Below are 13,649 nucleotides of genomic sequence, written 5' to 3'. Positions count from 1 at the left end.
CCCCACCCTCCTCCTCCTCCTCCTTCACTCGGGAAGCACTCACCCGAGACGCAACGAGAGCAAGAGGTCCAGGCGGACCGGGTGGATTGCAACGAGGCCATCGTGAAGTGTGCGGGTGCCGTCGCAGTTGGCGTTCGCGCTGTGGTCGTCGCCGTCGTCGATGTCGCTTCTGTGCGCGGAGAGTGGAGATGTGTCGGGACTAGGGAAGGTGATGGGGGAATGGTGGCCGGTGCCAGCGATCACGACGAGCAGCAGCAGGGCCTCTATCTCTTGCGACAGGCCATGCGCCGATTTCTTCCTTTCGAGGCTGACGCTGGATCCCCTCTTCCTGTCGCACGGAAAGACAGGACCGGCCAGCCTGCGCTCCGAGTCGAGTCGAGTCGAGGATCCGAAATCCAGGCCGGGGGCCTGCCAGCCACGCCCAGGCAGGGAGCGGACTGCGGCCCGCGAAGAAAATTGCGAAAAGAACAACGGCGGCGGCGGCTGAATCCAGCAGCCTGGCCCGCCGTCGGCCAGCCGTATAAAGTCCTCACCGGCGCCTCGCCAAAGGCCGCCTTCCCTTCTTTCTCTCGATCAAAAACGCAAGTGTGAGTCTCTCTCCCATCTTTCTGCCCTCGTGCGGCTCCCCTGCTCGATCTGGACTCTTCATCTTATCGTCGTCTAGAGCTTGTGGCAAGGCGGCTTACACTCTTGGACACCCTTGCCGCCGTCTTCTCGCCTCTGTCGCGCTCGATCTCGCAGCTACCAGCCACACCCACTCGCGACCTCAAAGGCGAGTTTCATACCAGGGTGCCAAGGGTTCGTCAGTCCTACGGGGCTGCGGACCTGCGGTGGACGAGATCGATGTGATATCTGCGGAGCGCAATAGGAATCTGGATCGCTGTGGCATAGAGGGCGATCCGGAGCCATACTGCTTCGGGACATGCCCCCCTCCCTCCCTCCCTCCCCCCTTTCTCTCGCCTACCACCCGTCTCCCGCAACGACCGGAACGTACGCCAGGGGATCGCTGACGACGTGCGGACGGCCTCATCGCCTCCGTCGTCGGCCGCTTCCTCTGTGCCGCTGTCCAGCCTCGTCGCGCTCTGGCGAATCGATGTAGACCTGGTAGTGTTGCCCTGGCCGCGGATATGGGAAACGATTGTCGTGACATGATGATACAGGTGCAGGTGCTGCGTACAAGTACAGTAGTTGAAGGTCGTGCCGTCAGAGCCATGGCTGTCGATCTCGGTCGGAAGGGCCCGGCGCTCAGAGCCGCCTCCTCGAGTCGCCGCCGTTGCCGCCGCTGCCGCCGCTGCTGCCGCCTCGATTGCTGCCCGACGCTGCTGGTCTGGGTGGCAGCGACGCCAGTCCCTTGCCGTCGGGAGCAGGCGAGGGTGAGCCGGAGGCCGTGCCGCCCTTGGAGCGCGCCTGCCGAAGTTGGGCCAGCTTGGCCTCCATGGCAGAGATCTTGGCGTTGGTCCTGTCGTCGCGGCGGTGTTCAGATGCGGACATCAGGAAAAGATGGTCAGCCGAAGAGTCTCGTCGCGCCGACCTCGACATGAGCTTCGGCGTCCTCACCCCTCTGGCAGGCTTGCATTCTTGACGAGGCTCAGCGTCGTCGTCTTGGTCACGTCGGCGTCTCTCCGACGGTGCGGCCCGACGCCGCCAGTGAACTGCTTCGAATCCGTGTACTGGGCCTGACGGGTGGACGGGCACGTGTGATGGCAGACAGAGGCGATGAGGCAAGAGGGGCGTCAGCGAGCTGTCGCGGGCCTGCGAAGTCCGAAAAAGGGGGACCACGGCGATAGGCAGCTCTGCGCACCTGGTTGGCAAACGAGACCGACAGCGGCTTGCCCCTGAGCGTGCGGTTGTTGGTCTCGATGACGGCCTGGGCGGCCTCCTCCTTCTTCGAGTACTCGAGGAACGCGTATCCCCTCGGCTTGCCCTTCATCGGGCCCGCCTTGTGGAAGAGAAAGTCGAGCTTGGCAATCTTGCCGTACTTGCTGAAGGTCTGGATCAGGACATACTCGTCAACCGATGGGTGTAGGTTGCCGATGTACAGCCGGTTGCCGGGCTGAGCTGCGTCTGGAGCTGGAGCGGCAGCTGTTCGTGCCTGTTCGCGGTTGAGGCTCGGGTGGGTGAGGTAGTTGGACAGCGACTCGGCGTCAGCTGCTGCTGGTGTCGTCGTGGTCGTGGTCGTCGTCGTGGTCGTCGTTGTCGTTACCGCTGGAGCCGTCGCTTCCCCTGCGGCCTTGCCATCGGACTTGCCCGCGGCCGCGTTGGGCTCAGACATGGCGATAGCGGGAGCGGATAAGGTGCTGATCGGGGTCGAGCGATGCTACGAGGGAGGGGGCAGGGCGAATGCGTCGAGGATGGTGGTGGCGGCCAGCAAACCGGCTGCACTGCGACCAGGGATGGGGGGCAGCTCGCCTGCGGTTCCGGAAGCCGGAAGTGGCTGGCGGGCGGACCCTTGCGCCTAAAAAACCAGGCAGGCCAGGCCAGGCAGCCCAGGCAGCCCTCAGACCTACGTCGGCGGCGCTCGTGCCAAGGGCGCCCATGACGCCGCTCGACGTCGAGACCGGCATCGTCCTTGCCGTGCTGATCGCTCCTGCCCGCAAGTCATCCATCCCTCTTCGCCTCGACACGCTTCCATTCGGCCCATATAACATACAACAGGCGACAGCAGCAGGATAGAAGATCAAAGCTAGCCCCGCGGAAAGCATTCACAACGAAGATCACCCGTAACCACACGCCCAGGATCTCCTTTCGCTCCTCGTCCTGCACCCTCGCTCGTCGATTCCATCGCTCACGCCATGCCGAGCAAGAAGAACAAAAAGTCCCGACCGGGTAACCCTCGAGCCAACGACTCCCTGCGCGCCGACATTGCGGTGAGCAACAATTGCTGCTCGCGTGGGGGGCAGACGACAGAGCGACGATGCTGGTGCTGAAGCTCGTCCATCTCGCCCCGACCGCCTCCTCCTCTCTTCCTCTCCCTCCGCATCCAGGCAGCACAGGATCATGTCGATCCCTTTGCCGACGATGGCGCAGACGACATTGCTGACCAGCTGCTGGCCGCGCTAGATGAGCGGGACGCCCTAGAGGCGGAGAAGGCCCAGGCCGCCCAGGCCGAAAAGGAAAACGGCGGCCACCACTTCCGCCAGGATATCAAGGAAGCCGGCGAAAAGATCCTGCACGGGCTGCAGGGCAGTTCTTCGCCGCCATCGCAGAATGCCGCCGCCTCGCCGGGCACCAGTCCCAATTCGGCCAAGAAGGGTGGCCTGCTGCGGATGTTCAGCCCAAAGTCGCCAGACGAGGGGAGCAGCAGCTCCGAGCCAACGCCTCCAGCGGGCACGGGCAAGAAGAAGAGCCGACAACAGCAGAGGAAGGTGAGCCGGCGCGGGGACGTGTGAGGCGAAGCGGCGGCTGGTCGACCAGCACCGCAGCTGACGGAATCCGTCTCGAACCTGCCTGCTTGCACGCTGCGCCTCTTTCGGCATCCTTCAGGAAAAGAAGGCGGCCGAGCAAGAAGCGATGCGCCGGGAAGTCGAGGCCGAGCTCAAGGCCAATGGAGGCAAGCCGGACGAGGCGGCGATCGAGAGGCAGGGCATCGACGCGATGTGCGCAGCGTTGGGGGTGCAGATGCACGAGATCACGCCCGATGGCCACTGGTGCGTATCCCGTGGCGAATGGCGGACTGTCGGCGGCGAGACGACAGCCATAGACTGATTCCTTGTCGGATCCCCCTTCTCTCTGTCCCTGCCAGCCTGTACGCTGCTGTGGCCGACCAGCTCATGTTCCGCGGCAAGTCGAGCTCCAAGGTCGACTACAAGCAGACGCGCAAGGCGACGGCCGACATGATGCGCCAGCATCCGGACGACTTTGTGCCGTTCATCTCGGACTCAGACGAGTACATGGCGGGGATCGACAACAAGGAGGCGGGTCACACCGACGAAGGCAAAGCGCAGACCAGTGAGTTGTCGCAGCGGACCTGGTCAGGCATGGCATCGCGGGAGCTCGAGCGCTGACGACGAGGTTCGACTTTGGATCACGCTCCAGACCATTTCCTGCGGTACTGCGACGCCATCGAAAGCACGGGCGTGTGGGGAGGTCAGCCAGAGATCCTGGCCCTGTCGCGGGCGTTTCAGACGCAGATCAACGTCGTGCAAGCCGGCTCTCCGGTGCTCAAGGTCGGCGAGGGGGAGTACCAGGGGGAGCCCCTGACCATCTCGTGAGTGCCGCACCGTCCTCCGACCGCCGCGCCAGCTTCGATACCTCGCGGTGGACGGCGACCAACAAAGGACTGAACCTTGCTGCTGCAATCGGAATCTCACCTCCGTCTCCGCACACAGCTATCACCGCAAGATGTATGGACTCGGCGAGGTGAGCATCGCCCTGACGCCTTCGCAAGACAACTTTGCCCGCCCTTCCGCCCGCCCGCTGACATGTTCCTGCTCACACCGTCTCCTTACCGTCAGCATTACAACTCGCTCCGGCCGGTCAAGCAGTAGCGGCGGCAGAAGCAGCGGCAGAGGCAGTTGGAATAGAGGCACATACACGCATCCGGTGTCCCTGCACGGTACCACAATCATTATCGAAGCGCAAGCAAAGCAAGCAATGCCAAGTCAATCATTCATGTCCGTCCACGGGATCCAACAGCCGCCTGATCGTCGCCGTTGAAAAGCCGAGTTTTGCTGCTTGTCGTGTCAGGATGATGACGATGCGGCTAGGCGGCGGTGAATTTGGGGCGCGGGCGAAAGCTGCGCCACTCGAAGGCCTCTGTGTGCGGATCCGGAATTGGGCTAAAATCGCGCAAAACGCGGAAAGGCCGCAGTGACGCAGCCTGCCAAGGCCAGACGGGGCGGGGCGGAAGCCGCGCAGCTCCCTTGCGCTCTGGCCGGGGGAGCCAGCAGGATTTGAGCGATTTCTGCCCGCGCAAGGGCACCGTGCGGCGAGGCGGTCAGGCGGGCATCTCGTCTGTGTCGTCCGTCGAAAGCAAGCAAGCTGGTGCGCTCAGGCAAGGGGCGGCCGAATCCGCACACGACATCCCTACCTGCCTGCCCGCCTCGCTCGCTCACTCACGCCGTAACGAGGCAGGCCCGCCGCCTCCAGACCCGCTCGCCCGCACGTTGCTCGGGCCTCTCCGCTCCGCCTCGTCCCGACACATATAAGCAGGGGACCCTCGCTTCTGGACCACTACCTCCGTCTTCCCCATCCTCATCGCATCCGCCAAGCCTCCTCTCAAACGTACCACCGCCTTTGAAGCAAACACTCGCCACCCTCACAACACACTTTTCGACAAGATGGCTTGCTGCTCCTCGACCGCCAACTGCTCGTGCAAGGCCAACGGCTCCGCCTGCACCTGCACCCCCGGCAACTGCTCGTGCAAGGGCTGCGACAGCTCCTGCGCCTGCTCCAACGGTGAGTGTCTCGCTGGCTTCCCTTCCCGAACTGCTGATACGATGCAGCCGGGGCCTTTGCGCGCGCAGGTCAGAGCAGAGACTGACCTCCATCTGAACACTCCCTTGTCCTGCGACCGACCGACGACGACGACGACGACGACGACAGCCAACACCAAGAAGGGCTGCAAGTGCGAGGCCGAGGGCGAGACTTGCAAGTGCACCAAGGACTGCAAGAACTGCGACTGCTGCTAAAGCACGCACAGCAGCACCCTCAAGTCTTGACTCGCTCCTGATCTTGTCCCGCATGTGAAGCTCCTCCACGCAACCAGCCGGCCCACACAAGACGCCTGTCAACCCATCGACGGGCGGGTCTGACCTACGCCTCCGGATCGCACACGGTCTAGGAGCGCGCATCTTTTGTGCACCAGCTTCCTCTTTCGCCGTCCCATCCCATTTACCCAGTTACCCCGATGACGAATTGATCACGATAATCACTCTGACCCTCTCGGCGCGGCGTCGTGGCCGCCCCGGCAGTGTCTGCTAAGTCGACGAGTCTCTGATTGTTTGCTTCTCATAGCCTCGAGGCGCGGACTCGATGGAGCTACAGGTGACGGGCTAGAACGAAAGGAGAAGTGGCCAGGACTTACGACTGCGTTTGGGTCTGCAAGTGCACGAGGACGAGGACAAGACGAGACAAGAGGGAGGGACAAGGGAGTCGGACGGGGTCAGCATGCTGTCCGGTGCATCTCGGACGTCGGACAACGCTCTGCGCAACCATCCGCGCCCGCCATGATCATGAGCGAGCACCCTGTCTCGTCGCCCTCCCGCCGTACGAGCCCGGGGAGCCAGATCAGATTGCAAATTACCATTTCGTCGTCGTTCGGTCTTCATCCCAGGGACGGTGGTCCTCGCGGTCGTCGTCGACGATGGAGGAGACCGTCCCTCGGTGGCAGAAGATTCTTCTCGTGCTGTTTCCTCATGCTAGCTAGCTCCCTCATGCTAGCTAGCTCCCCCCGGGTCGCTGAGATGGACGCGGTCAGGTCGGTACTTACGCTTAGCGGTGGCGATGGATGTCGTGGAGGGCAGGGTGATGGTGGGACCGGGGACTTGAGGCAGTCGTTGCGCGGATCCGCAGTCGTTAACGTCTGCCAACTACCGGCACCTGACCGTCAGCCTCTGGAACGCCGCTGGGCCCTGTCGAGCCACGCTGCGCCCTGTCGAGCCACGCTCGGCGACCTGGAGATGTGGACGACGACAACGGGCTTGCGACGCAGGTCGGCGAGCCGAAGTTGTCGGGAGTGCGATGGGGACAACGTTACATACCGATGGCATCATGCCGACGTAACAAGGCAGCGGATCATGGCGACGGTGAATTGGCCGAGGGTGTGGCCGGCGCTGGAGACTGATGGCGGCATGGTACCGTAGGCTGGTAGGGATGCCGGAGGCAGGGGGGGCCGGCGGAAAGGCTGGCACGAGCGAGCAAGTGTAGGATTTTGAGGGTTAGTGTAGTGTGTTAGAGCGAGGCAGCGATTGCGGCGCGCATGCCAGGCAGTCGCAGCGGCCGCGCCACTCTGTTCGGAACCGAGCTTTGGTGCGTCGAGCAACTGAAGACGCCGATGGGCGGGCCGGCGGCCTGAAACGAGGCGAGCAAGGCAGAAGATCGAGGTGCGTGCGTGTGTTGCGTGTGTGTACGTGCAGCTGTAACTACGTACGTATCGCTGCGTCGGACCATCGGCCGCGGTGCACGCACGGTTTGGGCTAAAAAGGCGCCAGATGCAGGATCTACGTTGCCGACGCTCGCAGGCTAGGCGCCCAGGCTGGCCTGAGGCGGCCTAGGCCAGAGGCAGGACGATCTCGTCCTCGACCAACGTACGACGTTAGGTTGTACATATACGCACGGCGCCCGGTCATGCTGGAGCGGCCGAAACTCGCAGCTGCGCACCACGCGCTCAGGGCCGGCGGCACGGCACGGCATGCAGGCCAGGCCCAACCAAAAAGACCCGCGGGCCGCGCAGTCAAAGCCTTCCGCGCACCTCGACGGGACGCCCCTCTGCCCCTATGCCCACCTCCTCTCCCTTTCCCCCTCGGTCGGCCTTTCCCCCTCGTCGACCCACCTCGCGCCGCCCGACTCCGATACAGCACCTACCATCCTAGAGGCAGCCAGCCGGGGCACGAGGCCGGTGGGGACGCAAAGAGATCCCCCTCGCGCGCCACCGCTGCCTGATGTATGTATGTAGAGGAAGTCGGTCTCCCGACGCTCGCACCTCGCCAAACGGCAGTGGGCGAGGGACGTCGCTTCGAGAAGCAGGCCATGTCGCTCTGAACCATGTCGATCCTCGCCGTGCACTTGCCGTCGACGCCCACACCGACGTCGTAAGTTACTGTACTGGGACGTCGTCGCTCTCCCGACACGTAATCTGGAGCGAGCCAGTTTTCGGGGGCTCATCTCCTCCTCCTCCGCCGCCGCCGCCGCCGCCGCCGCCAGCTCGGCCTTTGTTCCTTTCTGTCGTTCTGCTTCGGCGCTCGTGCATGGCCCGCCCCTCGACAACCCTACGATGACCGCCGCCGGCGAGGGGCAAGGTGGGGGCGAGGGTCAAGTGGGTCGCCTCCTTGGTGCGCCAGCGCCGGCGGCATGTCACACGGCTTCCTGCTCCCTGCCCTTCCCCCTTCGCCCCCCTTAAGATTGACCTATCCTCCTCCCCCTCTTTAACCCCTTTCCCAACCACCATCCGAGAGCCCCGCTCCGACCCCGTCTTTTCCTCCGCCCCCCAACACTATCGTCGTCCCACCCTAGTCTAAACAGCTAGCGCTTCGACGACAAACGCTCGCTCCGACTCACGGTCTTTTCTTGGTCCCCCTTTGCCGCTATCCTTATCGTCGCCCGACTACACACGCCAAAGCAAGCTGCGCTAGACGCGCCCGGTCCCGTCCCGTCTCGTCAAACATGAAGCTCACCACCACCGCCGTGCTGGCCGCCCTCGGCCTGGCGTCGTCGGCCGTTGCCAGCATCGGCCGCGGCGTGCCCCAGGACATCAGCCACATCCCTTCGCTCTACCAGCGGCACCGCGATTCGGGCGAGTACATGCGCATCGTCCACAAGCGCGGCACTCCCACCGAGCACCTGCAGCGCCGCGCCGCGCCCACCGACGAGGCCTCGGCGGCCAAGATCTCCGACCCCGTGGCCGAGTGCACCGCCTACAACCTGCCCGAGGTGGCCGCCATCGCCAACAAGTTCCCCAAGCCGTGGGAGAATGCCACCATCGTCAGCGGCGACTCTGAGGCGCAGGACGTCTGGAAGACCATCCAGGGCTCGGGCATCATCCCCACGAGCGTCAAGCCCAAGGGCACCGCCAACGGCGACTTTAGCGCCTTTACCCCCACCTACGACAAGACCGACCCGGACTGCTGGTGGACGTTCAACGGATGCGTCAAGCCGAAGCACGACAAGCTGCCCGCCGACACGTACAGCTGCCCCGAGCCCAGCACCTGGGGCCTCACGTTTGACGACGGACCCAACTGCACCCACAACGCCTTCTACGACTTCCTGCTCGAGAAGAAGCAGAAGGCCACGCTCTTCTACATCGGATCCAACGTCCTCGACTGGCCCCTCGAGGCCCAGCGCGGCCTCGTCGACGGCCACCACCTCTGCGTCCACACGTGGAGCCACCAGTACATGACGGCGCTCCCCGACGAGCAGGTGTTTGCCGAGCTCTACTACACGGCCAAGGTCATCAAGGACGTCGTCGGCGTCACGCCCACGTGCTGGCGACCTCCGTTCGGCGACGTCGACGACCGCGTCCGCGGCATCGCCACGGGCCTGGGCCTCGAGACGGTCATCTGGACCGACGACACCGACGACTGGCAGCTGCCCCCCGCCGGCACCAAGTCCAAGGCCGACGTCGACAACAACTACAAGACCATCATCGGCAAGCAGTCGGCCAGCGGCGGCAACATTGTCCTCACCCACGAGATCAACGACGCCACGATGCAGGAGTTCATGGGCCAGTACGCCAACATCCAGGCCGCGTTCAAGCACATTGTGCCGCTGACGGCGTGCAAGAACCAGACCAAGCCGTACCCGGACATGGACATCACCTACCCCAACTTTGCCGACTACACCAGCGGCAAGATTGACGCAAAGGGCCTGCCCAGCGGCACCACGATCAAGGCCAGCGACGCCGACTACAAGCCGCAGCTGGCCGCGTCGTACACGAGCAACGGCGGCGCTCAGGCCACGGGCGGCAGCGCCGCCGCCGTCACGGCCTCGGGCAGCATCGACAAGGCCAAGGGCTCGTCGTCGTCGTCGTCTTCGTCGACGGCGTCCAAGTCGGCCAGCGTCGCCGCCTTTGGCACCTGCTCGATGGTCGCCTCGCTGGTCATTGGCGGTGCCTGCGCCGTGGCCTCGCTCTTTGTCTGAGCGAGGTCGCCGCGAGGTCGCCGCGAGGTCGTCGCGCGATCTTCGCTTTGTTCTCGTTCCTAGATTTCTAGGATATCACCGGCCTCTTCTGTCGTAGATTCGGATCGAGTCTACCGGATCCGCCCTTGCCTTTGCCGCTGCCTGTAACGTAAACCTTACCCATGGACTCCGGGCAGACATGCGGAGACGTTCCTCCCGTAGATGTCCGTCCGTGATTGCGAACATTGTTACGTCGCGAGTCGTTTCAACGCCGTTGCCGGGCTGGCCATGATGTCGACGACAAGCTCGTATCCTCGCGAGCTAACGGTAGCGTGGTGCAAGGATCGGAATGCCCTTCGCCAAACGGCGGCGCGATCCTGATGGCGTCGAAGAAGAACCGTCGTGCCTGGCCTGGCTTTGCTTACCAACGCGTCGCAACGGCGGCGAAGGGACGGAGGGTGCGCATATCCGGTTCGGGTCGGAAGTACGTCGTTGGCGAGGCGCGGGTGGCGTAGTCAACCTCCAGGCGGCGGCGGCGGAAGTTGCAGCGGAAGGCGGCCCACGTCATGGTCGGACAGGCCGGCGATGGCCGAGGAAAGCTTCCCGACCCCGGAAACAAAGCTCTAATTCAGCGACGACCCCCCCTGGATCTCGGGCAGAAACACGTCGGTCCGGTGGCTTCGATGTGCGGGGTACGGTATCTACCGTCGAGCCAGGAAGAACGCCGTGTTTGACGGAGGAGCCTTTCACGCCGGTCTGTATGTCGCGCCGCCACCGCAGGTGTCTTTGCTTACCAAACGCGGCGGCCAAGTCGTACGAGAGAGGAGGCCGAATCGGCTGAGCCCTCTCACGAGACAAAATCCTCGCCCTTTTGCTCTCGACGTGCGCAGCCCAAATGCCGAGACGAGGCTCGATGTCGGGAGCCGAACTCGCCAGCTGCCCGTTACGTCGGACGGTGTTTGTGGCCCCTACGCCCGTTGTTGAGCCGCACCGCGCACCGCCTGGGGATCTACGCCTGGCAAGCAGCCACAGCCGCTCGCTTCGACTCGACCGTCAAACTTTTCCAGCACGGCAAGCTCTCCCTCTCTCTCTCTTCCAGCGCCAGCCAACCAGAGCAAAGACGTCACGCCTTGACCCCAGCCCCGCCCCGCCCCGCCCTGCCCCCGTCGTTTCATGGACCGCTGCTCTTCACGCTCCGTCTCCCACTGGGCGGGGATTTCCCTAGCCTGTGACGTGGCACCGAGTGTGGCGAAATGCAAAGCAATCTCTGGAAGCCCTGCCTTGGATGCCTCGCGACTGTCAACGCAACGGCTGGACCCCGCTCGCTCTTGGGGTTGCGATCGTCGACAAGAGTTGCTGCCTCTATCGCGGGCGCTGTGCCCAAGCGAGCTCTCAGGGTCGGTTCGCTCGACGAGGCAGGCAGGTGGCTGGGCTTGCTGTGAAATCCAGCCTTGATTTGATGTGCTAAGACGCACGCTACGGTACGGCGCTGCGACCTCGGTGCGCGACCGCGGGGTCCGAGCTGGATGGCAGCGGATAGAGGGTAGGTGCACACAGGCAAACAGAGCTGCGTGCAGACGGACGCCTGCCTCTGGTGCGATTTCAACAGCCGGTTCAACGTCGCTGCACACGCCCCGCGCCGCCCATGGCAGCCGCTGCTCGCGAGAAGGCCAGAGGGGTGGCGGTCCGTGAAGAGGAGAAGGCAGCTGGGTCTAGTGTGAACGCACTGGTGCGACGCCTGGTGCCCTACCCATCCGCCGCCGCCGCCGTCTCCGCCCGTTCATCGTCATCACCGTCGAGGCCCTCGGCTCCCGCAATAGGCAGGCTGAAGCGGGAGCGCGAGTCTCACATGCTCGCCGCCGACCTCCGCGGCCAGTATAGGTATATAACTCATAGCTGGCCGGAAATGCATCCCTTCTAGCCCCTCGGACAACCTAGACCCAACACATCACCCCACCATCCTCATCACCGACATCTTCTTTGCAACCAACAGAAAGTACAATCGCCACCCGCTATCACCAACCAACATGGCGAGCGCCGCCGAGATCCCAAAGGAGGCCGGCGTGGCCCCACGGACGCGCCCCTCGATGGGCGACCAGCAGCTGACCGACAGCGAAATCCACACCATCGCCCCGGACAATGCGTGCGATGAGCCCGCACCGCAGGCGCCCGGCGGCCACGGCAAGAAGGCCATCGCCATCGACTCTGAGACGGGCGAGGGCTTCGACAAGGTGTACGGCGTCCGCCCCAAGACGACGTGGCACCTCAAGCCGTGGAAGGAGCGCAACCTGTGGGAGTTTGTCGCCTCGCTCGACATCGGCCCGGACGTGTGCTACGCCAAGCGCCCCGCCGAGGCCGAGATGCGCGGACCCCCGCCCGTCCGCCCCATGTGGGAGGAGAACTTCTTCATCCTGCGCACCGCCGCCGTCGGCCCCGTCATCCACACGGCCTGGAACTACCTCCTGCCCGACCACAAGATGCACTGGGCCCCCGCATGGGTCATGTACCACCTCGCCTTCATCCTCTTCGCCCACACTATGATCAAGCGCCTCCACCGCTACATGGCCGAGTACGGCACCTTCGACGAGCAGAACCGCGGACGCGACATGGTCGACGACAAGCACGTCAACCACCTCGGACAGTCCATCTTCATCTACACCATCTTCCGCTCCGTCGCCCCCTTCCTCCTCGCCTGGCGCGGCGACATGACCGCCCCTCTCACCGGCCTCTCCTGGGCAACTCCGCTCAAGCTCGCATGGTGGGAACTCGCCCTCGACTACTTCTTCTATCTCTACCACCGTAGCTGCCACGAGTTTGACTCGCTCTGGTTCATCCACCGCCAGCATCACGCCACCAAGCACCCCACGCCCATTCTGTCGATCCTCGCCGACGACTACCAGGAGGTCCTCGAGGTCTTCATCGTTCCCTTCCTCGCCACGGCCGTCTCGCCCAAGATGTCCTTCATCGAGCTCTGGCTCGTCGTCTGCTACACGCTCTACGTCGAGGCCCTCGGCCACTCCGGTTCGTATCTCCATTCTGAGCACTGCCGTCGTCGTTCCCATCGCTCTGGCAGCCGTCGCTGACCCCGCCGCGCTTGTCTCCCTTCTGATCAACAGGCATCCGCGCTGTGTGGCCCCACCCGGTCCTGGGCCTTGTTCTGAAGCCGTTTGGCTGCGAGCTGGCAGTTGAGGACCACGAATTGCACCATCGCCTCGGCAAGAGCGGTATGAACTACGGCAAGGTGCGCATTGGTGATCCCCGGATGCTGCGGCGTCGATATCGGCGGCCGCGGTGTGAGTAGTCGAGGTGGTGGCGGCAGCGGCTGACACGCGTCTCGGCCCGATTTCTCATTTTCCCCCGATCTGCCCCCCAACCTCCACAGCAAACGCGCGTTTGGGACCGCCTCTTCGGAACCATTTCGGAGCGCATCGAGACGCCTCAGACGGGCCTCTTCACCCAGAAGTGATCGTCTCGACGTCCGACCCCCTTCCACCATCGACCCCTCCCGACGCTACTCCCGTCTCACTCCTCTGTTACCCAGCACATCTCCCCAGCCCCTGTATCTGTATTCACCCTCGTTAGATTGCTGCAAGATTTCAAGAAATATCCTCGCCGTGCGCCAGAGTGCGTCGACCTCGACCGGGCCCTTCTCTCTCCATGCGTTGAGACATATCGAGCTAGTGCCCTTCGTACACGCTCCTGATGCAGCGCCGCTGTCCGTCATCGGCGCTGTCCTGCGACAATTAAAACCCACCTACGTCGCCGCCTCGAGGAAGCTTTCCAGTCTACGCCATCCTGCCCCGTGCCACGGTGTGCGGGACAGCCATGGCGAGACGGCCCCGCTTGACAGACTCTACATTGCTGTGACGACCACG

General features: G+C 63.9%; 6 protein-coding genes across 6 annotated transcripts in view; 4 read left to right on the top strand and 2 right to left on the bottom strand.

Moving 5' to 3' along the window:
• PFL1_03815 (uncharacterized protein) overlaps positions 1-101 on the bottom strand; it is a gene marked incomplete at both ends in the record, with an annotated part of 1,319 nt that extends 1,218 nt beyond the window's left edge. The window contains one exon of the mRNA XM_007881339.1: positions 44-101. Coding sequence (XP_007879530.1) covers positions 44-101 — 58 coding nt within the window. The remainder of the gene's footprint in view (positions 1-43) is intronic.
• Positions 102-1,245: 1,144 nt separating this feature from the next.
• Positions 1,246-2,272, bottom strand: PFL1_03814 (uncharacterized protein; the record flags this gene model as incomplete). Its single annotated transcript, XM_007881338.1, has 3 exons — positions 1,246-1,459; positions 1,558-1,676; positions 1,802-2,272. The coding sequence occupies 3 exons, from the start codon at positions 2,270-2,272 to the stop codon at positions 1,246-1,248; spliced, it is 804 nt and encodes a 267-aa protein (XP_007879529.1).
• Positions 2,273-2,792: 520 nt separating this feature from the next.
• Positions 2,793-4,487, top strand: PFL1_03813 (uncharacterized protein; the record flags this gene model as incomplete). Its single annotated transcript, XM_007881337.1, has 7 exons — positions 2,793-2,867; positions 2,985-3,365; positions 3,484-3,647; positions 3,743-3,948; positions 4,036-4,207; positions 4,329-4,359; positions 4,455-4,487. The coding sequence occupies 7 exons, from the start codon at positions 2,793-2,795 to the stop codon at positions 4,485-4,487; spliced, it is 1,062 nt and encodes a 353-aa protein (XP_007879528.1).
• A 792-nt stretch (positions 4,488-5,279) lies between these two features.
• On the top strand, positions 5,280-5,630 carry PFL1_03812 (uncharacterized protein; the record flags this gene model as incomplete). Its single annotated transcript, XM_007881336.1, has 2 exons — positions 5,280-5,397; positions 5,545-5,630. 2 exons carry the CDS (start codon positions 5,280-5,282, stop codon positions 5,628-5,630), a joined length of 204 nt encoding a protein of 67 aa, XP_007879527.1.
• Positions 5,631-8,322: 2,692 nt separating this feature from the next.
• On the top strand, positions 8,323-9,795 carry PFL1_03811 (uncharacterized protein; the record flags this gene model as incomplete). Its single annotated transcript, XM_007881335.1, has 1 exon — positions 8,323-9,795. One exon carries the CDS (start codon positions 8,323-8,325, stop codon positions 9,793-9,795), a length of 1,473 nt encoding a protein of 490 aa, XP_007879526.1.
• A 2,006-nt stretch (positions 9,796-11,801) lies between these two features.
• On the top strand, positions 11,802-13,240 carry PFL1_03810 (uncharacterized protein; the record flags this gene model as incomplete). Its single annotated transcript, XM_007881334.1, has 3 exons — positions 11,802-12,795; positions 12,891-13,015; positions 13,157-13,240. The coding sequence occupies 3 exons, from the start codon at positions 11,802-11,804 to the stop codon at positions 13,238-13,240; spliced, it is 1,203 nt and encodes a 400-aa protein (XP_007879525.1).
• Positions 13,241-13,649: the final 409 nt, after the last annotated feature.

This window comes from Pseudozyma flocculosa (assembly GCF_000417875.1).
Source record: "Pseudozyma flocculosa PF-1 unplaced genomic scaffold scaffold00012, whole genome shotgun sequence".
NCBI lineage: Eukaryota > Fungi > Basidiomycota > Ustilaginomycetes > Ustilaginales > Ustilaginaceae > Pseudozyma > Pseudozyma flocculosa.
Note: the sequence above shows the minus strand (reverse complement) of the source record. Positions and strands in the feature narration are given on the sequence as shown.